We start from the raw sequence: 19121 nt of genomic DNA on the forward strand, positions 1-19121 counted from the left end.
AGATCCTGAGCCGGAGGCTGGCAGGTGAGACAAATAGGTACAAACACCCTGGTCAAGGGGACAGGCCCATGTCCCCAAGACAAATACAGGGGCTCAGCTCTGAGGACAAGGTGCTGGGTATGGCCAAACCCCAGGCTGTTGGGGGAGGGCGTGAGGAGCCAGAGCCCAAGACTTCAGATGGCACAATTACATTTTTCACCTCTAAAAGTTCTAGAAGTTTTTGTGGACTCTTTTTTTTCTGTCTCAACCTCCTCTCCACCTGGGATCAGGGACAAGACTTTGTGTTCATTTCTAGGCTCTGACCATATCTGTGTCAACTGAACCCTCCCCAGACCCGCCAAGCGCGGGTCATCACCTCCCGGGTGGAGGGGCTCCATTTCCAAGATAGTAGTAGTATGAGGGGCCTCCAGGGCCCAGGATCTGGGTGTTGGCTCTGGTGACTGGACAGAGACAAGGGGGATGATAGGGGAGGGGGTATCTCCTTGGGACATGTCACAGGAAGGGAATGAAGATGGTGGTGGAGCCCCTCATGCACTGGGTCCCCCCCCTTTCCTGGCTGAGTGATCTCTCCTTTCAGTCTTAGATTCTTCATCAGGAAAGCAGGGACAGCAGCCCACCTCCTGGGGCTGCTAAAAGGAATCAAATTAACACATGCTGGCACTAAGTATCATGAGGCATTTGGTTGGCGCCCCTCCATGGCCCAGGGCTCGGGTAACAGAGCAGCCCAGTGCGCCCTGTCCATCCTCATCCTCGCCACCTGAGGCTGAGGGCTGGGGAAGGAGGGAAGATGGGCAGGGGCAGGTGTGGGGACCAACAACACCCAGGCAGGGGATGGCAGGAGGGGTTCAAGGTAGGGAGTTCTGGAGAGAAGTAGTGGAAGGTGGCCAGGGAGGGAGGGAAGGGGAACACATGGCAGGGGATATCTGGAGGTGGGCACTGGGGGACACAGCAGGGGTCATCTGGGGCAGGTAGCCCACATGGAGGGGTGAGGCCCAGGCCCACAGGGGTCTGAGAAGGCAGCCTGAGCAGGACCTGGGTCTTGGGTTGGACTCGGGAAGCCAAGAGCCCACAGGGTCAGCCCCAGTTACACATGCTGTCATGTCTTGTGTTGGAATCATCTAGAAAACACTCCTGAGAGAAGGGATAAGACTCAAACATTTAATATTGTTGAGCACCTTTGTACAGTGAAGGTAAAGTGCTGGTTACATAAGTTATACACAGTGAGAAATAAACACTTAGAAAAATCAGCCAGCCCCAGGGCAGCAAGCAGCCAAGGTGGGCAGGGAGGGGATCGGTCAGAGCCCCCCCAGGTCATCTGTGAGGAAGGCCAGCAGGAAGCGGCTGACGTGCCTGTCGACGATGACAGGGGAGAAGCCCAGGACACGCCTGGCCCCTGGCAGCACCTTGGGGTCTGGAAGACAAGGGGGTCTCAGAACCCATCGAGAAGGCGCCTTCTCTCAGCCTCATGGCATCGCCAGCCCCACACCTGAGTGATGTGGGGTCCCCATGCCGAGTGGGCCTGCTTGGCACTGGCTCCCCACACAGGACCTTGACAAGGTCAGCAAGGCAGGAAAGGAACCGCAGGACTGCCACGCTGGGCCACAAGTAGGGGGCCTCAGGTGTAGGCCTCCGTCCATCCGGCAGGGCTCTGCCCCATGGTCTGGAGAGGACTGGGCTGAGGCTTGGCCAGGCAGCACCCACCTGGGGGGCAGCAGTAGACGAGGAGTGCCAGCCCTGCGGCCAGGCCGAGACAGGTCAGGAAGGCCACGGGTCCTGGGGAGAAATGCACGTGAGCAGCTCCCCAAGCCCAGGAGGGTGGGAGGGGTCCAGAGGCCTCGAGGGACAGGCTCACACCCTGTGCTGGGGTCAGCTGGGCAGGGACACACCCAGTGAGCACCCTGAGGGGGTCTGTCCAACAGGAAGCCAGGAACGGAACCCGACTTGGAATGGAGAAGCCCCCAAGGCAGAGATGGAGCCTTGGGTGGGGGAACAGAGAGAAGGGACATGGGAGGCGGTTACCCCTGTCACTGAGCTCACGGCCTGCGGTGCCCGAGTCTAGCTCTGTGCAATCTGAGTTCTCTGGAAACAAAATCACAGGGTGCAGTTAGTCATGGGTGGGCCAGAGGGTAAGGTGGTTGCCCCGCCCTCGGGAAACCAAGGGGGCTGTCGAGCCCCCTCCCCCAGACCACCCAGGCCCCTCAGGTTGTGCCGGTGCTAAGCCCTCCAGGCTGTGTTTGGGGTAAGTCAGCGCCAGACAGGGAACCCTGCACAGTTTTGTGTCTTCTCCTTTTGTCCACTTCATGAGAACTTGAGGACCATGGAGTAGGGGGTTCATTGTTCCCTGGCAACCACAAGGCACCAAACACAGCGCAAACACCTGCCTGTCCGAAGTCTGATGATGTTGATGTGAGGGCAGGGTGCTCTTTCCCTTTCCCCAGACCCCACTGGGGCTCCCCCTAACCAGCCAGCTGCCAGACAGCCCTGAGGGCACCCTGGTAGGTACCTGACTCCAGGCAGGCTGTGTGGTCCTGACCTGTGGTGAGAGGACCGTCCCATGCTGGAGCTCAGGGCCCAGTCCTGCCAGCCTGTCCTTGGGGGCAGGGACACTAGCCCCAGGTCCAGCCGAGTGGGCTGAGGCGAGCCACCTCTTCCCTCCTGGCCTCCAGCCTCTCATCCGAGGACTGAGGGACAGTAGCCACTCCTCCTGGGGACCTGGGTGCAGAGGCCTCAGAACTGAGCTGCCATCCTCGCTTGTACCTTCCCTGCACCCAACCTGGCAGCTCAGAGGACCCATTGGGGCTCACAAGCCTCCCGGGCCCACAGGCCAGACCCTCTAAACCAAAACACATGTGTCTTGGACCAGCCATCTGTGTCAGAAACTGTTCTACAGAAACAGCCATGCCATGAGGATCTACCTGGGCGAAAGTGGACACAACCTGCGTCGTGGGGGTTGGGGGGGTCAGTTCACTCAAGGCCGGTACAGCCTACAGCCGTGAGCTATTTCTGATCAGAAGTGTAAGGGTTCCCAGATTCATTAGATTACAGAGGGAAGGGCAGAGCTGCATGCAAGAGATGCTACCTTTTGTGTAAAAACTGGCACAAGAAAAAGGGAGACAGAGGGACAGAGAGACAGAGACAGAGAGAGGGAGACGTGGAGACAGAAACATCTATATTGTCTGAAATACTCTGAGGGCCATACAAGATGCAACCAGAGGGCAGTCTCTGGTGAAGGGCCGAACCAGAAGATGCCGAGGCCTGGGGACTGGGACACGCACTTACGCAGGGCGTGCCGGCTGGGCAGGCAGCTGTGCAGAGGCTGGGCATGGATGTACAGGGCCCGGTAGAACTCCTGGCAGTCCCGCTCACCGCTCCGCTGCAGGTGGCCCAAGAGGTCGCAGAGACGCACTCGCAGAGATACCTTGGGGTTCCGGAACTGGAGGAGGAAGGGGCACAAGACAAGGTCAGGCTGGAGCACTCTGGGCTCAGCACCCAGCCCCAGCTTCCTCAATGGCTGTGATACCATCTAGGTGCTTGGCACATGCACGGGGAGGTAGCAATTGCTACCACAGCCTCATGCACTCCCATGTGGCACCCAAGACTGTGCTGCATGGCCACTAACCCTTGCACTCCCACTGGAGGCCAGGACACGTCAGCAAGAAAGATGGCGGTGACATTATTCCAAGTGTGGAAACTTAGTGGCTTGCTGACTTGGTTTTCCCATTTGTAAAAAGGGAATAATAAACCCACATGGTAGGGTCATTACAGGGAATCTCTGAGGTAATGATAATTTCTAGTTTACACTCTACAGGAATGTGATTCAAGTTTTAAAAAATAAATCAAGGGTTAAGGAGAAAAAAAGGTGGCTTTTTTGATGTGGTTGACTGAAAAATATGTGGTTGTAAAGGTCAATGGACAGGGTACTTGGCATTGACCCCCAGAACCTGGAGGCCATGGCTCGGTGCTGCCACCTGGTGGTGGTGTACCATGCTACAAGGAACTAGAGTCAAACCACAAAGGTACAGAAACTGCAAAGCAAAGGCAGATGTGCAGCAGAAGCCATGGGTACCTATGAGGAAAGGAACTGTAGTTTTGTGTGTGGAGGAGTTTCCTTTTTCTCATGTAAACATATGAGCTTTTCAAATTGTTTTTTTACAATGAATGTGTATTCGACTTTTAATTACAAGATATAAATTTGAGCCCCTACTTTTTAACTCACTGTACTACTTCTGTAACTTAAGAAGCATCTGGGCCAGTAGCAGGGTCCGTGTTGATTCTAGTTCTGTTGAGGATCAATCTCACCTGTCCCTAGGAGAGACCCCAACCCTCCAAATAGCTCTGCACGTGAAACTGTTACCCTGTGCCAAGGCAGGAAGCTCAGGTCCAAGAGGAGAAGAGCTCGCTCAGTCACCCAGATGGGAGGCAGGTCCTGCACCCCAAAGCCTCGGCTGGTCTCTAGCACCCACCCCCAGCCCCATGGGGGAGCCAGAGAAGTGGGTGGGGCGAGCAAGGAGCACCCACTCTCACCCAGTGTCCCTGAATAGGATGGGCCAGATTACACCCAAAACGTTTGCCCACTTTGAACTTTTGGAAAATTCAGAGTGAAGAGCCCTATGGCACTGGGTAGGGCCTGTCTGGTATCCCTGATCCCCTCCCACCCCAGCACTCCCCCTGTTCCCCTCCCAGGTTTGTCTCATGTTGTGGCATGTTATCACATGTCTCCTGTGATCCTCCCAGCATTCTGGAAGGGGCCAGAAGGCCTGATGACATATAAAGAGACTAGGGCTCAAAGAGCTGATGTTCTGGGCCCAAGGTCACCCTAAGGAGACAGGTTTTCACCTCCAAGCTGTCCTGCCCCCCGCTTCTCCCAGCCCAGAGAGGAAAGGGATGGGAAAGCAGCCTCAGGTTCCTTGGCACCTTTTCTGCATCCTTGTCGCTGAGTATCTGGGGGTAGTAGCGGTTCAGCTGGAGGATAATCCTGTCCACCTGCTGCTCACTCAGGCGCCCAAGGCCTGTGAGGAAAGGCATGTCCTGGACCAGGCGGTCACAGTAGGTCTGCTCTGAAACAGAAGCATACAACACAGAGGGAATGAGCCAGCTCAGCCCAAAAAGGGGGTGGCGAGACCCACACAGCATGATGCAGCCATGGCAGGGACCCCTCGCAGCAAGGTCCCCATGCCCACCGAGAGGTGTACCAGCTGTAAGCATCTGGACAACTGCTGACATCCCAGCTCACGAACAGCCCAGAGTTCCCCCATGTCACGCCAACACCCTTGCCAGAAAGTGGGGTGGGTGGGTGCAGTGATAAAGGTTCAGAGTGCTCAAAAGCAGAGCAGAGCCTCTGGCTCCTATCTTTTATGCCTGAGAGCTTATTGCAAAAAAACTCAGAAGGGCGAAGAATCTGCTGTCTGTTGGGCCCCCTCAGTGCCCTCTGGAAATAGCCAGGCCCGAGGAAGGGCACGGGCAGCCTGGAGAAGGCCCAATCTCAAAGCTCCTACAATCGCTGTTGTTGTTTGGAGTGGCCTGTGCTGGCATGGCCACCAGACACAGTGTATCTGCAAGGCCTTGAGAAGCTGACACCAACAGCAGACCAGCATGCTTGCTGCCCAGGAGGCTGGGGAATGCCTTTTCTTTTGTTTTTTCTTTCAGAGTCACCATTAAAGCATCACTGTTGCACTGTCTTTCCCATTAAGAATGTCCCTTAGAATGACAAGTCTTTAAAGGCAAGGGGTGGGGAGAGGTTGGTGGGTAGTTGACAAAGAAATCTCTGAATCTCTGAGGGAGGGTCCCAAGTTCCTGCAGCACTAGCTGCCTGAACAAGTGCACCACCTTACCTACCTGTGGCAGCTTGTCCTGTTTCCTGGTGGACCCAGGGGATGGGGGTAGGCAGAGCTGTATAGGAGGAGAGTTTTTGTATGTGACTGAAGTTAAGTTGGTATCAATTCAAATTAGATAGCTGTAACTTTAGGGTATTATGTATAATCCTCATGGTAACCACAAAGAAAATGTCCATAGAATACACACAAAAGGAAATCAAAATGTGTTACTACAGAAAATCAACACAAAAGACGGGAAGAAATGAAGGAAAAAAAGCTATGAGACATACAGAAAACAAATAGCAAAAAGGCAGAAACAAGTTATCCCTTATCGGTAATTACTTTAAATGTAAATGGATTATACTCTCTAATCAAAAGACTTAGATTAGCAAAGTGGATTTGTAGTCTCATGATTTATAATAAGAAATATATATTTGATCTTTGTCCCAATTCCTGGCACACAGTTTCTAAAACCCAAGTAATTTCCTAAGTGATGAGAGCTGTGAAGGTGGAAGGATATCTTTTGTTACTCATAACAAGCCCCTTCCAACCTCATCTGACTTTGTATTAATGAGGTGATTTTGGGAAAGCCCCTAAATAACCACAGGGTGGGAGCTGATTACGAGTGGAACCGACCACGTAATTCGAGGGGTGGAACTTTTAGTCCTCCCCATCTCACTTCCCCCTGCAATGTCTGGGGAGGGGAGAGGGGCTGGAGGTTCAATCAATCACCAGTAGTCAATGATTTAATAAGTCATTCCTACCTAAGGAAGCCTGCATAAAACCCCCCAAAAATGGGGTTTGGAGCACTCTAAGTTACTGAATATGTGGAGGTGCTGAGAGGATGGCCTGTCTGGGAGGAGCATGGAGCTTCCATGCTTTGCTTCTCACATGCTTTGCCCTATGCATCTTTTCCATCCGGATGCTCATTTGTATCCTTGAAATACCCTTTGTAACAAACTGGAAATAGTGTTTTCCTGAGTTCTGTGAACTATTCTAGCAAATAGGGTCACAAGGAGAGGGTCATGGGAACTCTGATTTATAGCCAGTCAGTTAGAAGCACAGGTGACAACCTGGATTCATTATTGGCATCTCAAGTGGGGGCAATCTCGTGGGACTGAGCCTAAAGTTAACCCATGGGATCTGACACTATCTCTGGATAGATGGTGTCAGAATTGAATTAAATTATAGGACTCCCAGTTGGTGTCCACCAAAGAACTGGAAAATTGCTTGGTAGGGGGAAAAACCCACACATTCCATAACCAGAAGTGTCAGAAGTATTGAGAAATATAAGCGTTGTATGTAAGAGTAGAAGAGAAACAGAATTTTTTTCCTCTCAGGATTTAAAAAACATGATTTAACTATATACCATATTCAAAAGACTCACTTTAGGTCTAAAGACAGAAAAAGGTTGAAGGTGAAAGAATGGAACAAGATATTCCATACAAATAGTAACCAAAAGAGAATTTACATTGCTATACTAATATGAGAAAAAACAGACTTTAAGGCAAAAGCTGTTATGAGACAAAGAAGTACATTATATATTAATAAAGTAATCAATCACCAAGAAGTTAGAACATACATGTACCAAATATCAGAGCCCCAAAATATTTAAAGCAAACATTGGAAGAATTGAAGGGAGAACTAGAAAGCTTTATGATAATAGCTGGAGACTTCAACAGACCACTTTCAATAATAGAATAACCAGACAGAATATCAATAAGGCAATAGAGGATGTGAACAGCCCCATAAACTAATGATACCTAACAGACATAGACACAACACTCCACCCAACAGTAGCAGAATATACACTCTTCTCAAGTGCACAGGGAACATTATCCAAAACAGACCACAAAACACAGTTAACCACAAAATGTGTCTTAATATATTTTAAAGGATTGACATAATAAAAGGATCTTTTCTGATCACATGGAATAAAGCTAGAAATCAATAACAGTAGGAAAACTGGAAAATTCACAATTATGTGGACATTAAACAACAAATGCATCAAAGAGAAAATCACAAGAGAAATCAGAAAATACCTTGAGAAAAATGAAAATAAAAATACAGCATACCGAAATTTAAGGGATGCAGTGAAAGCAGTACTGAGAGGAAAATTTACAGCTATAAATGTACATACTAAAATAGAAGATCTCAAATCAATAACCTAATGTTACATCTTAAGGAACTAGAAAAGGAAAAGTAGACTAAACCCAAAGCTCGTAGAAGGATGGAAATGATAAAGATTAGAGTGAAGATAAATGAATAGAAAAACAATAGAAAAACAAAACCAAAAGTTGGTTCCAGAAAAATCAACAAAATTGGCAAACCTTTAGCTAGATTAACAAAGAAAAAAAGAGAGGAGATTCAAATTACTAATATCAGAAATATTACTATGAATTTTACAGAAATAAAAAGGATTATAAAAGAATACTGTGGACATTTATACCAACAAATTGGGCAACCTAGATAAAATGGACAAATTCCTAAAAACACACAATCTACCGAAGCTGAATGATGAAGAAACAGAAAATCTGAAAGGACTTATTACTAATAAGGAGATTCAATCAGTAGTTAAAATGGTCTCAACAAATAAAAGCCCAGAATCAGAAGGCTTCACTGGTGAATTCTACCAAACATTTAAAGAACTAATACCAACCCTTCTCAAACTCTAAAAATAAAGTTACCACATGATCCTGCAATCCTACTCCTGAGCATGTATCTGGAGAAAACTCTAGTTTGCAACCCAATGTTCATAGCAGCACTATTTACAAAAGCCAAGACATGGAAGCAAGCTAAATGTCCACTGACAGATGAATGAATAAAGAAGATGTGGTATATATACATACACAATACAATATTACTCAACCATAAAAAGAATGAAATAATGCCATTTGCAGCAATATGGTTGGACCTAGAAATTATCATATTAAGTGAAGTAAGTCAGAGAAAGACAAATACCATATGATATCACAGTTATATGTGGAATCTAAAAAAATGACACAAATGAGCTTATTTACAACACAGAAATAGACTCACAGACATAGAAAACTTGTGGTTAGCAAAGGGAATGGGGGAGATAAATTAGGAGTCTGGGATTAACATATACACACTACCAAATATAAAACAGATAAACAACAAGGACCCACTGCATAGCACAGGAAACTATACTCAATATCGTGTAACAACGAATAACGTAAAAGAATCTGAAAAAATATATATGTAGGGGGCTTCCCTGGTGGCGCAGTGCTTGAGAGGACGCCTGCCGAAGCAGGGGACACAGGTTCGTGCCCCGGTGCGGGAGGATCCCATGTGCCGCGGAGCGGCTGGGCCCGTGAGCCATGGCCGCTGAGCCTGCGCGTCCGGAGCCTGTGCTCCGCAACGGGACACGCCACAGCAGTGAGGCCCGCGTATGGCAAAAAAAAAAAAAAATATATATATATATATATATATATATATATATATATGTATGTATGTACATATGTATAACTAAATCACTTTGCTGTACACTTGAAACTAACACACACTGCAAATTAACTATATGTCAATTTAAAAACTTAAAAAAAGGAATAAAATACTTAGAAATAAATTTACCCAAGGATGTGGAAGACTTGGACACTGAATCTACAAAACATTGCTGAAAGAAAGTTTAAAAGACACAAATAAATGGAAAGACACATCCCATGTTCATGGGTTGGAAGATTTAATATTGTGAGGATGACAATACTACCCAAAGTGATCTAGGAATTCAGTGTAATCCCTATCCAAACCCCAATAAATGTTTTTTGTTTTTCATCCTAAAATTCAAATGGAATCTCAAAGGACTTTTATGGCCAAAACTATCCTGTAAAAGGAAAGAAGGTGGATGACTCATACTTCCTGATTTCAAAATTTACCACAAAGCTACAAGAATCAAAACTGTGGTACCAACATAAGGACAGACATATAGAACAATGTAATAGACTAGAAAGTCCAGAAATAAACCCTACTTTGAGTGGGAAAAAAAAGAGTGAAGACAACCCACAGAATGGGAGAAGTATTTGCAAAGCATGTATCTGATTAGGCATTAATATATACAGAGAGAGGAGATAAAAAGAACTCCTATAACGCAACAACAAAAAATCCTATAAAGTAACCAATACAAAAATGAGCAAAAGACTTGCATAGATATTTCTCCAAAGAAGATGTACAAATGACTACTAAGCATATGAAAAGATGCTCAACAACACTAGTCATTAGGGAAATGCAAATCAAACTACAATGAGATACCACTTCATACACATTAAGGTAAAATAAATACATGGAGAGAGAGGGAATATGAATATGAGGATGAGGAGAAATTGGAACTCTCATGCATTACTGGTGGGCATGTAAAATGGTATGACCACCATGGAAAACAGTATAGCTATTCCTCAAAAAGTTAAACAAATACTTCAGCAATTTCATTCCTCAAAAGAACTGAAAGCAGAGACTCAAACAGGTATGTGCACACCAAGTTCAGACTAGCATTATTCACAAAAGCCAAAAGGTAAAAACAACCCAAGTGTCCACAGACAGATGAATAGAGAGACAAAATGTGGTATATATACAATGGAATATTATACAACCGTAAAAGGGACAGAATTTTAGTACATGGATTTGACAACATGGATGACTGTGAAAACATTATGCTAAGTGAAATAAGTCAGACACAAGAGGACAAACGTTGTATGATTCCACTTACATGAACTATCTAGAATAAGCAAATTCTAAAGACAGAAAGTAGAATAGTGATTACCAGGAGCTGAGGGTAGGGGAAAAGGGGGAGTTATTATTTAATGGGCACAGAGTTTCTCTTTGGGATGATGAAAAGTTCTGGAAATGCATAGTGGTGACAGCTTCACAACATCGTGCATGTATGTAATGCCACTGAAATGGTTAAAATGGTAAATTTTATGTTCTGTATATTTTACCACATACATACATATAAAGGTGAATGGATAATATGTTAAACTGTGGTTCAGTTTAGTAAGTTACAATGGAATATAATTCAGTGATAAAAAGACCTATGAAGTCACAAAAAGACCTATGAAGTCACAAAAAGACATGGAGGAAACTTAAATGCATTTTGCTAAAGGTTAAAGAAGCCAATTTGAAAAGGCTATATACTATATGATCCCAAGTATATAATATTCCAGAAAATGCAAAACTATGGAGAACAGTCAAAAGATCAGTGGTTGCCAAGGGTTAGGGAAGAGGGAGGGATAAATATGTAGAGCACAGATTTTTAGCCAGGTAAAACCACTTGTATGATAACTGTAACGGTGGACACAGGACATTACTAATTTTTCAAAACTCATGCAATATACAACACAAGAACTTTAGTTAGTAATACCTAAAGTTATTAATATTCTATCAATATTGGTTCATTAAGTGCAACAAACATACCACACAAATGCAAGATGTTAATAATACAGGAAATGGGGTGTGGGGACCCTCTGTGCTATCTGCTCAATTTTCTATAAACTAAATATGTTTTAAAAACAAAATCTATTAATTAAAAAGAAATCCTATTTGGAAATTCCGTAGCTGAATTTTAAAGAAAGAAAATGAGAGTCACAGAAAGCAGATGAATTCTTGGATTGGGTGGGGTTCCCTGGAAAGGAGCATGAAGGAACTTTCTAGAGTGATAGAAATGTTCTGTCTTGATTAGGCCTGGGCTGGTTGTTCCATGGGTGCATTCATTAGTCAAACTTATATAATTATTCACTAAAAATGAGTGTATTTGTAAGTAAATACTACCTCAATAATGTTGATCTTTTTAAAATAGAGTCATTGAGGTGGAACAAGTGGGGCCCCTTCCCTGATTTCTTCCATGGGGCCAACTCAACAGACTGTCTTTCTCTCTCCTCCTCCTGGATGGTCTTTTCTCCCCCAGAATATGAATTTCTATCTTCTGATTCTCCGAGCCTCTGAAAGTCAACCTTGAAAATGGACTTGTCAGCAGCTCCAACTTGGTGAAGAAGCCATGGACAGGAATGCAGAGAGACCTGCCACCACCACACGGCCGGACCCTCCTGGCCACCTGGCTTCAGCACCTACAACCTCTCTGATTAAAGAGTTAATATTGGCCATAGTTCATGGAGTGTGCCCCAAGCTTGGGCATTCTGTGGGCTCTAGGCATACAGATAATCGTCATTCTTCCATCAGCTCTGCTACACAAGCATGACTACCACCCCTATTTTCAGAAAAAGAAACTGAAGCACAACGAGTAGGCTTATCTAAGACCTGCCTAAGACCTCAACCAGCTAGGGAGTGATGTATCGAGGTCAGGACCCAGGCACAGCACAGTGTTGGGGCCAATTCTTGACATCTAAATTTTCTGCCTCTCTCATCAACCTACTAATTAACTATGCAATTAGCTGCATCATGTCTGTTCCTGGCCAAGCCATAGGCTGTCTTGCCCAGCACTACCAGTGTGTGCACGTGTGCATAGTGCCAGCACACACTAAGCACTCACTAAAGAGTTTGGGAATGAATGGACGTAGGTCCAAGGCTCAAGGACAAGGGCTGTCAGTGGATGGTGGCCAGCATCTTGCAGTGGCTCCTCCTCCCCTGCAGGCTGCTAGCCAGGTGGGGCCTCCATTGCCTGCAGCTGCCAGGCACGATGGCATAGCCTGGGGGCCAAAGCTCTGGGCTCTGCTGTGCGCTGTGCACACAAACCACACCCGAGCAGCCATTCAGAGGCATGAGAAAGCACAAGAAAGGAAACCACTTTGGTCCCAAGTGCTGATAAACAGTCCCAGACAGTTTTTACAGGACAAAGGAAGAGGAATGCTCTGGCATAAAATTCACCAGACCTTCACCAGCAACCTCTGCTAAGCCCTACCTCCCCCATCATCTTGCCTTCCTGGCAGCATCACAACCATGGACACCCCCGCCCACCCGCCAACCTGTTAGCCTGGCTTGGCAATAGAGGCCCTGTGGGAGCTGGCCTCACTTGCCCTCACCGGGCCTCCCAGGCCCCTGAGCCATTCCTGCACAGCAACCCCCAACTGCAGTGTACTGCCCAGGATTCCTGCCCTTGGCACAAGAATACCTGTCCCTGTGGTTTCCGCCTGGCTAACTCACGCTGACTGCCCTCCCGCTCCCCTGCCGCCCCACCCAAACCAAAGTCCAGATGCTTGGACCTCAACCTCCCTCCCAAATTGAATCTCCCAGAATCCCCTCCTGTCCCAGTGCCCAACCTGGCCTCAGGCATGGAGTTGAGATGGCACACTCCCCAGCACACCACAAGGCAGGGACTGGTTCTGCAGCAACAGCAATTGCTGCAGTGACACTCGGCCATTGCTGGCCCTGAGCAGACGCATCAGGCCCCACACACTCACTCTGCAACCCTTTGTAGAGGCCCCAGAACCAACACGAGGCAGTTTCCTGTTGGTGCATGGAGACAGTGAGCCAGGAACTTGAGGCCCGCAGCCTTGCAAGCCTGCCCATTTGACCCTCCCAGGCCTGTGCTCTCTGGGCCCCAGTTCCCCATACCAAAAATGAAGGGCTCTGAGGGAAGAGGTCTCTAGAGGCCCAGGACACAGAGATGGCAGGGAGAAAGGGGATTGATGGGCCTGGGCAGGGTCTAGTTCTGGCTCTGCCACTGACTGCCCTAGCAGTCTGGGGCACCTGCCCAACCTGACACTTTATTTCCTCATCCACACATAGAGATATTCCACTTTTTCCCATACAGCGGTTCTCAATGGGAAGCACCTGATGCAAGACCAGGTGCACAATAGGTACAACAGACCCTGGAACAATGCAGCGGTTGGGGGTGCAGATCCCTGAGCAGTCGAAAACCCACACATTACTTTACAGTCAGCCCTCCATATCCATAATTTTGCATCCAAGGATTCAGCCAACCTGAGGTCATGTAGTACTATAGTATGTATCGAAAAAAGTCCACATATAAATGGACCCTCACATTTGGAACCTCAAAGGGTCAACTCTACTCAGAAACAGCAGCCACAGATAAAAAGAATTCAGAGAGATGACAGGGGAATGCACAGCAGCTGGGGTCTCTTCTGGCTAAGGCTGGGACACTGGTGTCCTGGAAATCACCAGGTTCCTGCCCATGAAATCCTATTTGTGTGCAGGACTCAGGCTGGAACTCCAGTGAGTTCTGGGGAGAGAACAGGGACTTCTGGGGCCTTCCTGGCCCCGTGGGCCACCCCTAGGTAACTTCTACCTCATGAAGCAGCCTGACCATGCTGTCATGGGCTCTGTCAACAGCCTGTCTCTCTCATGGAGCTTCTCCTACAGGGAAAGGTCCATAGGGAAGGGTCACCCTGCTCAGTTAGGGTCAGGAAGGTGGTGGGCGGGTCCCTACTCCAGAGAGGCCCTTGGCGGATGCCTGGGCTGGAGAACCCATCCAGGGAAAAGGAGGGACTGGGGCAGTTCAGTATGGGGCGCAAAGCCTTCGGGGACCGAGTCGGTATCCACAATTCCCCTGGGCCTGTCTTTGGGCAAGGGGTGCAGCCTGGGAGGCACCACAGAGTCCCATGGGTACCACACACTGCCCAGGCATGCACCACCTGTTGGGCATTCTTCTCAGGTAGCTGTGAGGACGGAGTGTCTATATTTCCTGATAGAAGCACAGTAGAATCATTTTTATTTTCACCTCCCACTGTCAGGCCTCAACCCTACCTCCCCCACCCGCCCATGCAGCATCTCCCCACCTACAGACGTGCACTGGCCGCTGCCCTCCCGGAACCACCCACGACGTGGCCCCCACCCACTAGAACCTTCTTCCATGGCCTGACCTGGCCTCAGAACCATCCCAGGCCCAGCCTCTGTCCCCCAGAACCCTCTAGGGCCTCACCTGGCCTCGCCGTCCAGACCCCTCCAAGGTGGGGCCCCAACGCTCAGAAGCCTCCAGGGCATGACGTGGCCTTGCCCAACAGAACTCTCCAGGGCTTGTCCATGGCCCCCGCCCCCAAGAACCCTCCAGGACCCGGAGTGGCCTCGCCCCCCAAGAACCCGGCCCCGGGCCGCGAGCCGGCCTACCGTCGTCTCGTCGACAGGACACTTAGTCACGGGCAAGGTCACTCGCCGCCGCGAGGAGCGGCTCCCGGTGTGGCATCGGGACACCCGGACCCTATGTGCCACCGTGGCCGCGCGCCCGTCCCTGTATGGCAGGCACGACCCCGGACCGCTCTCACCTGTCATGGCGGCGGCACGCCGTGCACCCAGCTGACCCGGCCAGTCCCCCTGCCGCCGTCAGTCAGCCTGGCTGTCCGGCCGCGGCCCGTCGACCCCTGTGAAGACCGCCCGCTCTTTCCCTGTGAGCCCCGCCCCCGGCATCGTCGCGGCTAAGCCCTAACCCCGCCCTCACTGAGCCCGCCCCTTGCCGATAGGCCCAGTCCGTAGCGTCGGCTGCGTCGCCTCGAGGGCTCTAAATCCCCATCCCTCACTCGAGCCCCGTTTCCGAACGCGTGGGCTACGAACGCTGCCGAGCCCTTAGCCCCTCCCCTCACTGGGCCCGGCCTTCCGAGCGCCCGGGGCATCGGCTTTGTCACTGCGAGAGCTCTAAACCCCGCCCCCACTGAGCCCCACCCTCGCGGACATTAGCTCTGTTGCTGCCACAGCTCTTGAGCCCCGCCCCTCGCTGAGCCCGGTCCTCGTCAGTTACTGGGCCTCCAGAAGCCTTAAACCTTGAGCCTAGCGCCCGCCCGCAAGCGGAACTCTCAGCTCCACCTCTCACTGAGTTCCGCCGCCGCTGTCCTGGGCTACGTCACCACCAGATCCCTGAGCCCTTCCCTTTTCCACGAGGCCCCGCCCCCGCCTGCGTCGATGGCGTCGCCGCGACCACTCTAAATGCCGCCCCCATTCTAAGCCCCGCCCCCTCCGGCATCACCTACGTCGCCGCGCAACTCTGAGTCCCGCCCCTCACCCGAGCCTCACCCGGGTCTCTGGCGCAGCCTCCTTTATACCCTATGTTCTCCGTCCTGGCCTTTACCCACTTTCGACCCGTTCAGTCTTGGCCTCACGGGGCGGCCAGGGTCCGGACCTGGATGAGCGCTTCCGGGCACAGTCCACCGTGCCCGTGCGCCGACCCCCCACCCCATGAAGGAACTGGAGGATGGGTGCAGCTGTCGGATGGAAACCCCAAAACTCTTGGACCGAGTCGTGGTGGTCACCACGGGAACCATCCCCGCTCCGAACACTGAAAGTGAGTCTGGCCCGCCTTACCGGAAAAGCCCAGCCGGGTCCTACCCCAGTCCGTGGGACAACACGGGCAGTGCCAACCTGGGGCAGGAGGGCTGTATAGCATGACCTGGGGGTGCACTAGGGGAAGTCCAGGCCTGCTCGAGGTCCCACGGCCGCCCTCCTGGAGGGGGCCTCCTGCCCACCAGTGGAACTGGCCTCACACCCCCTCCCCCATTACTCTGCATCCCTCATGCTGGGTCATGACTCTGCAGACCAAAAGTGTTGCCTGTGACATCCCAGTAAACATAAATGTTACCCACTATTAAGCCATTAGGCACTGCAGCACCCCCCTTGGGGGGAATTCAGGACGGAGAAAAACAGGATACAGGCCCCAGATAGATGAGATGCATATCTAAGGAATAATTTCAATAAGCCCAGATTCTTGTATCTTCCCAAACAGAAAAGCACTAAGATCATTAGCTTGACATGTCTGTTTTTGTGATTAGTAATCTTTTGATATCCGACTACATGGGTTTTTTGGGGTTTCTTTGTGTTTTTTTTCTTCAGCAAAAACTCTTGTGTATCCTGGCTCCTGTCAACTGGAAAAAAGGCACAACCTAAAAGTTGAGAATTATCTTTTATTTGGTAGACTTTCTGAGGATTTCAAGCCTGGGAGGTAGCCTCTCAGATAGCTCTGAGGGACTGCTCCAAATAGGTAAGGGAGGCGCCAGCATATATAGGAGTTTTGCAACAAGGACCAGGTAGTTGGGACATCAGAAGATTACTGTATAAGACTTCCCTGGTGGAGCTGTGGTTAAGAATCCGCCTGCCAATTCAGGGACACAGGTTCGAGCCCTGGTCCGGGAAGATCCCACATGTAGCAGAGCAACTAAGCCTGTGCACCACAACTACTGAGCCTGCTCTCTAGAGTCCGTACTACTGAGCCCGCACACCACAACTACTGAAGCCCGCACGCCACAGCTACTGAAACCCCTGCACCTAGAGCCTGTGCTTGGCAACGAGAAGCCAGTGCAATGAGAAGCCTGTGGACCGCAATGAATAGACCCCACTCACAGCAACTAGAGAAAACCTGTGCGCAGCAGCCCAAAAATAAATAAATAAATAAAATTTATGTTAAAAAAAAAGATTACTGTTTGTTAAAGAAAACCAGGTATCTCAAGTTGATGAATTTAGTGCTTTTCTTTGTATGGGAAGATGCAAGAGTCTGGGCTCATCGAAATCATCCCTTTGATATGCACCTTACCTATCTATGGCCAGTATCCTTTTCTTTCCCATCCTGAGTCCCCTGACGGTGCACTGCTGGGGTTGGCTGCAGTGGCTGAGGGTTTGGGGAGTAAGGGGCAGTCCGTTTGTCTGCATCCTGAGTTCCCTCAGCGCTCTCCATAGGGGGCAGTGGTAGCGGCTGATGACTGCAACATCCTTTTTTTTTTTTGCGGTATGTGGGCCTCTCACTGTTGTGACCGCTCCCGTTGCGGAGCACAGGCTCCGGATGCGCAGGCTCAGCGGCCATGGCTCACGGGCCCAGCCGCTCCGCGGCTTGTGGGATCTTCCCGGACCGGGGCACGAACCCGTGTCTGCTGCATCGGCAGGAGGACTCTCAACCACTGCGCCACCCGGGAAGCCCACTGCAACATCCTTTTATGTTTACTGATACAGCAGGCAACATTTTTCATTCACAGAACAGTTGCTCAGAGCTACCTCAGAGGCTGTCTCCAGGGCTATAGTCCTCACTAGGGTCCCTGAATAAAACATAACTGGCAACTTTCAGGCTGTGTGTTCTTTAAAAGTCAACAGTTCCTAGCATTTACTTCTCTTAGTTCCTTTCACTCTCTAGGAGTAATGTCAGTGGCATAAGTGTGGGGTCTAGATGGACAGAGGACACAGTGAGGAAGGGGGGCTCCTAGGCCAGACTCCTTCCTGGGTGGCCAACATTCCATGCCACTCCCACCAAGGGACAGATAGGGAAACTGAGGCTCAGAGCAGCAGATTTCTGGACCTTGCCCCTGTTCAGCAATGACAGGGCCTCCCAAGTGCAGGATTTGCTAGAGGGACCCCACTCCCTGGCAGACAGGCCCTGTGCCCCTCGGGATGTGCATGCCAGGCAATCTAGGGCAGGGGATCCCCACCCTGTGAGTGGCAGCAGACGCTCAAAGAGTCAATGGGTGGGCCCTGGGCACTCCCCTCCCCAGATGGGGCGGGGAGTGTGTGCAGTGTCTCCCTCCTTGCCCACTGCCCCACTGCCACTGCACGATTCGGATCGAAAGTGAACACTCAGGAAGTTGGGCCATCTGAGGTGGGAGGGCGGGCCTCCTGGGGACCCTCCCCAATCTGCTGAATACTGTGGGTCTCACATGCAGAGGGAAACATCTCCCTGTGTGGACTTACTGGTGCGAACTGACGTTGCTCCCCACCTGTCCCTTAACATCCGGAATGCACTGGCCCTGACCCTCACCCCCACCCCCACTGCTTTCACTTCTGACTTTTGCTTCCGTAGAATTTTGTAATCTTGGCATGCTTTATGTGATCAGAAAGTAAATACAAGTTTAAATCAGGCAGGGAGAGCTCTTCCCACGTGGTGTCTGCACTTGCCACTTGCCTGATCTCCTCAGGACTGCCCTCCCCTCCAACATGTAGGCAAAGTCAAAAAGCAAACAAGAAACTGGGACATGTTAGCAGCTCATCTCCCTAATTAATAAAGAGCTCCTAGAAATCAGAAAGAAAGCAGTCAACGTTCATATACTCAGAGAAAGAGGAAATGCCTAAGGAGCTGCTCAATTTCATTCATAATAAGAACATCGTGTTCCATGGATACAACTGGCACAAATCCAAGATCCTGATCAGACCTTCTGTGGGCCAAGCCGTGGGAACACCTCACCACAGGGCACCACCACAGGCTCCCCATCCTGTCCCCCCAGGCACTTCCTGCTGCCCATCTCCCTACTAGAAGGTGAGTTCCCAAAGGCAGGGCCACATCTACTTTGGTCACAGTGCCAGACTTACAGCAGGTGCTCTGTAAATGCACTTAGAGCCTAACTAGATGAACTGAATAAAGCGGCAAGCACAAGCCAGAGGCAGGAGGAATGCAGGGTGCCTGTGGGCTGAGAAGCAGCC

At 49.9% G+C, this 19121-nt stretch overlaps 1 protein-coding gene and 1 long non-coding RNA gene across 10 annotated transcripts; one reads left to right on the forward strand and one right to left on the reverse strand.

Annotated features, from left to right (window-relative positions):
* Positions 1-1144: 1144 nt before the first annotated feature.
* Positions 1145-15604, reverse strand: CARD19 (caspase recruitment domain family member 19). Of its 9 annotated transcripts, XM_067744914.1 has the most exons (6): positions 15002-15589; positions 4915-5057; positions 3280-3433; positions 2020-2079; positions 1702-1773; positions 1145-1411 (listed from the first exon to the last, which is right to left on the reverse strand). In XM_067744914.1, exons 1-6 carry the CDS (start codon positions 15006-15008, stop codon positions 1296-1298), a joined length of 552 nt encoding a protein of 183 aa, XP_067601015.1. In that variant the 5' UTR covers positions 15009-15589; the 3' UTR covers positions 1145-1295. The 9 variants fall into 9 exon arrangements, with proteins under 9 accessions (XP_067601015.1, XP_067601013.1, XP_067601009.1 ...); XM_067744912.1 differs by having other exon boundaries at positions 1702-2079; positions 4915-5052; positions 15002-15604; XM_067744908.1 differs by having other exon boundaries at positions 1702-2079; positions 15002-15598.
* LOC137228037 (uncharacterized) lies at positions 15592-17134 on the forward strand. Its single transcript, XR_010945117.1, has 2 exons — positions 15592-16011; positions 16557-17134. It is a non-coding gene; the product is annotated as an uncharacterized lncRNA (long non-coding RNA).
* Positions 17135-19121: the final 1987 nt, after the last annotated feature.

The sequence above is a fragment of the Pseudorca crassidens genome, chromosome 7 (assembly GCF_039906515.1).
Source record: "Pseudorca crassidens isolate mPseCra1 chromosome 7, mPseCra1.hap1, whole genome shotgun sequence".
Lineage (NCBI taxonomy): Eukaryota > Metazoa > Chordata > Mammalia > Artiodactyla > Delphinidae > Pseudorca > Pseudorca crassidens.

Bases quoted from the DNA above. Each gene is read 5' to 3' on its own strand.
- CARD19 (XM_067744908.1), bottom strand. The intron at 2,080-3,279 runs GTAAGTGCGTGT...TTTTGTTTCCAG, and splicing joins GCCCAGCCGGCACGCCCTGC to AGAACTCAGATTGCACAGAG. The intron at 1,412-1,701 runs GTGGGTGCTGCC...CTTGTCTTCCAG, and splicing joins CGTCTACTGCTGCCCCCCAG to ACCCCAAGGTGCTGCCAGGG.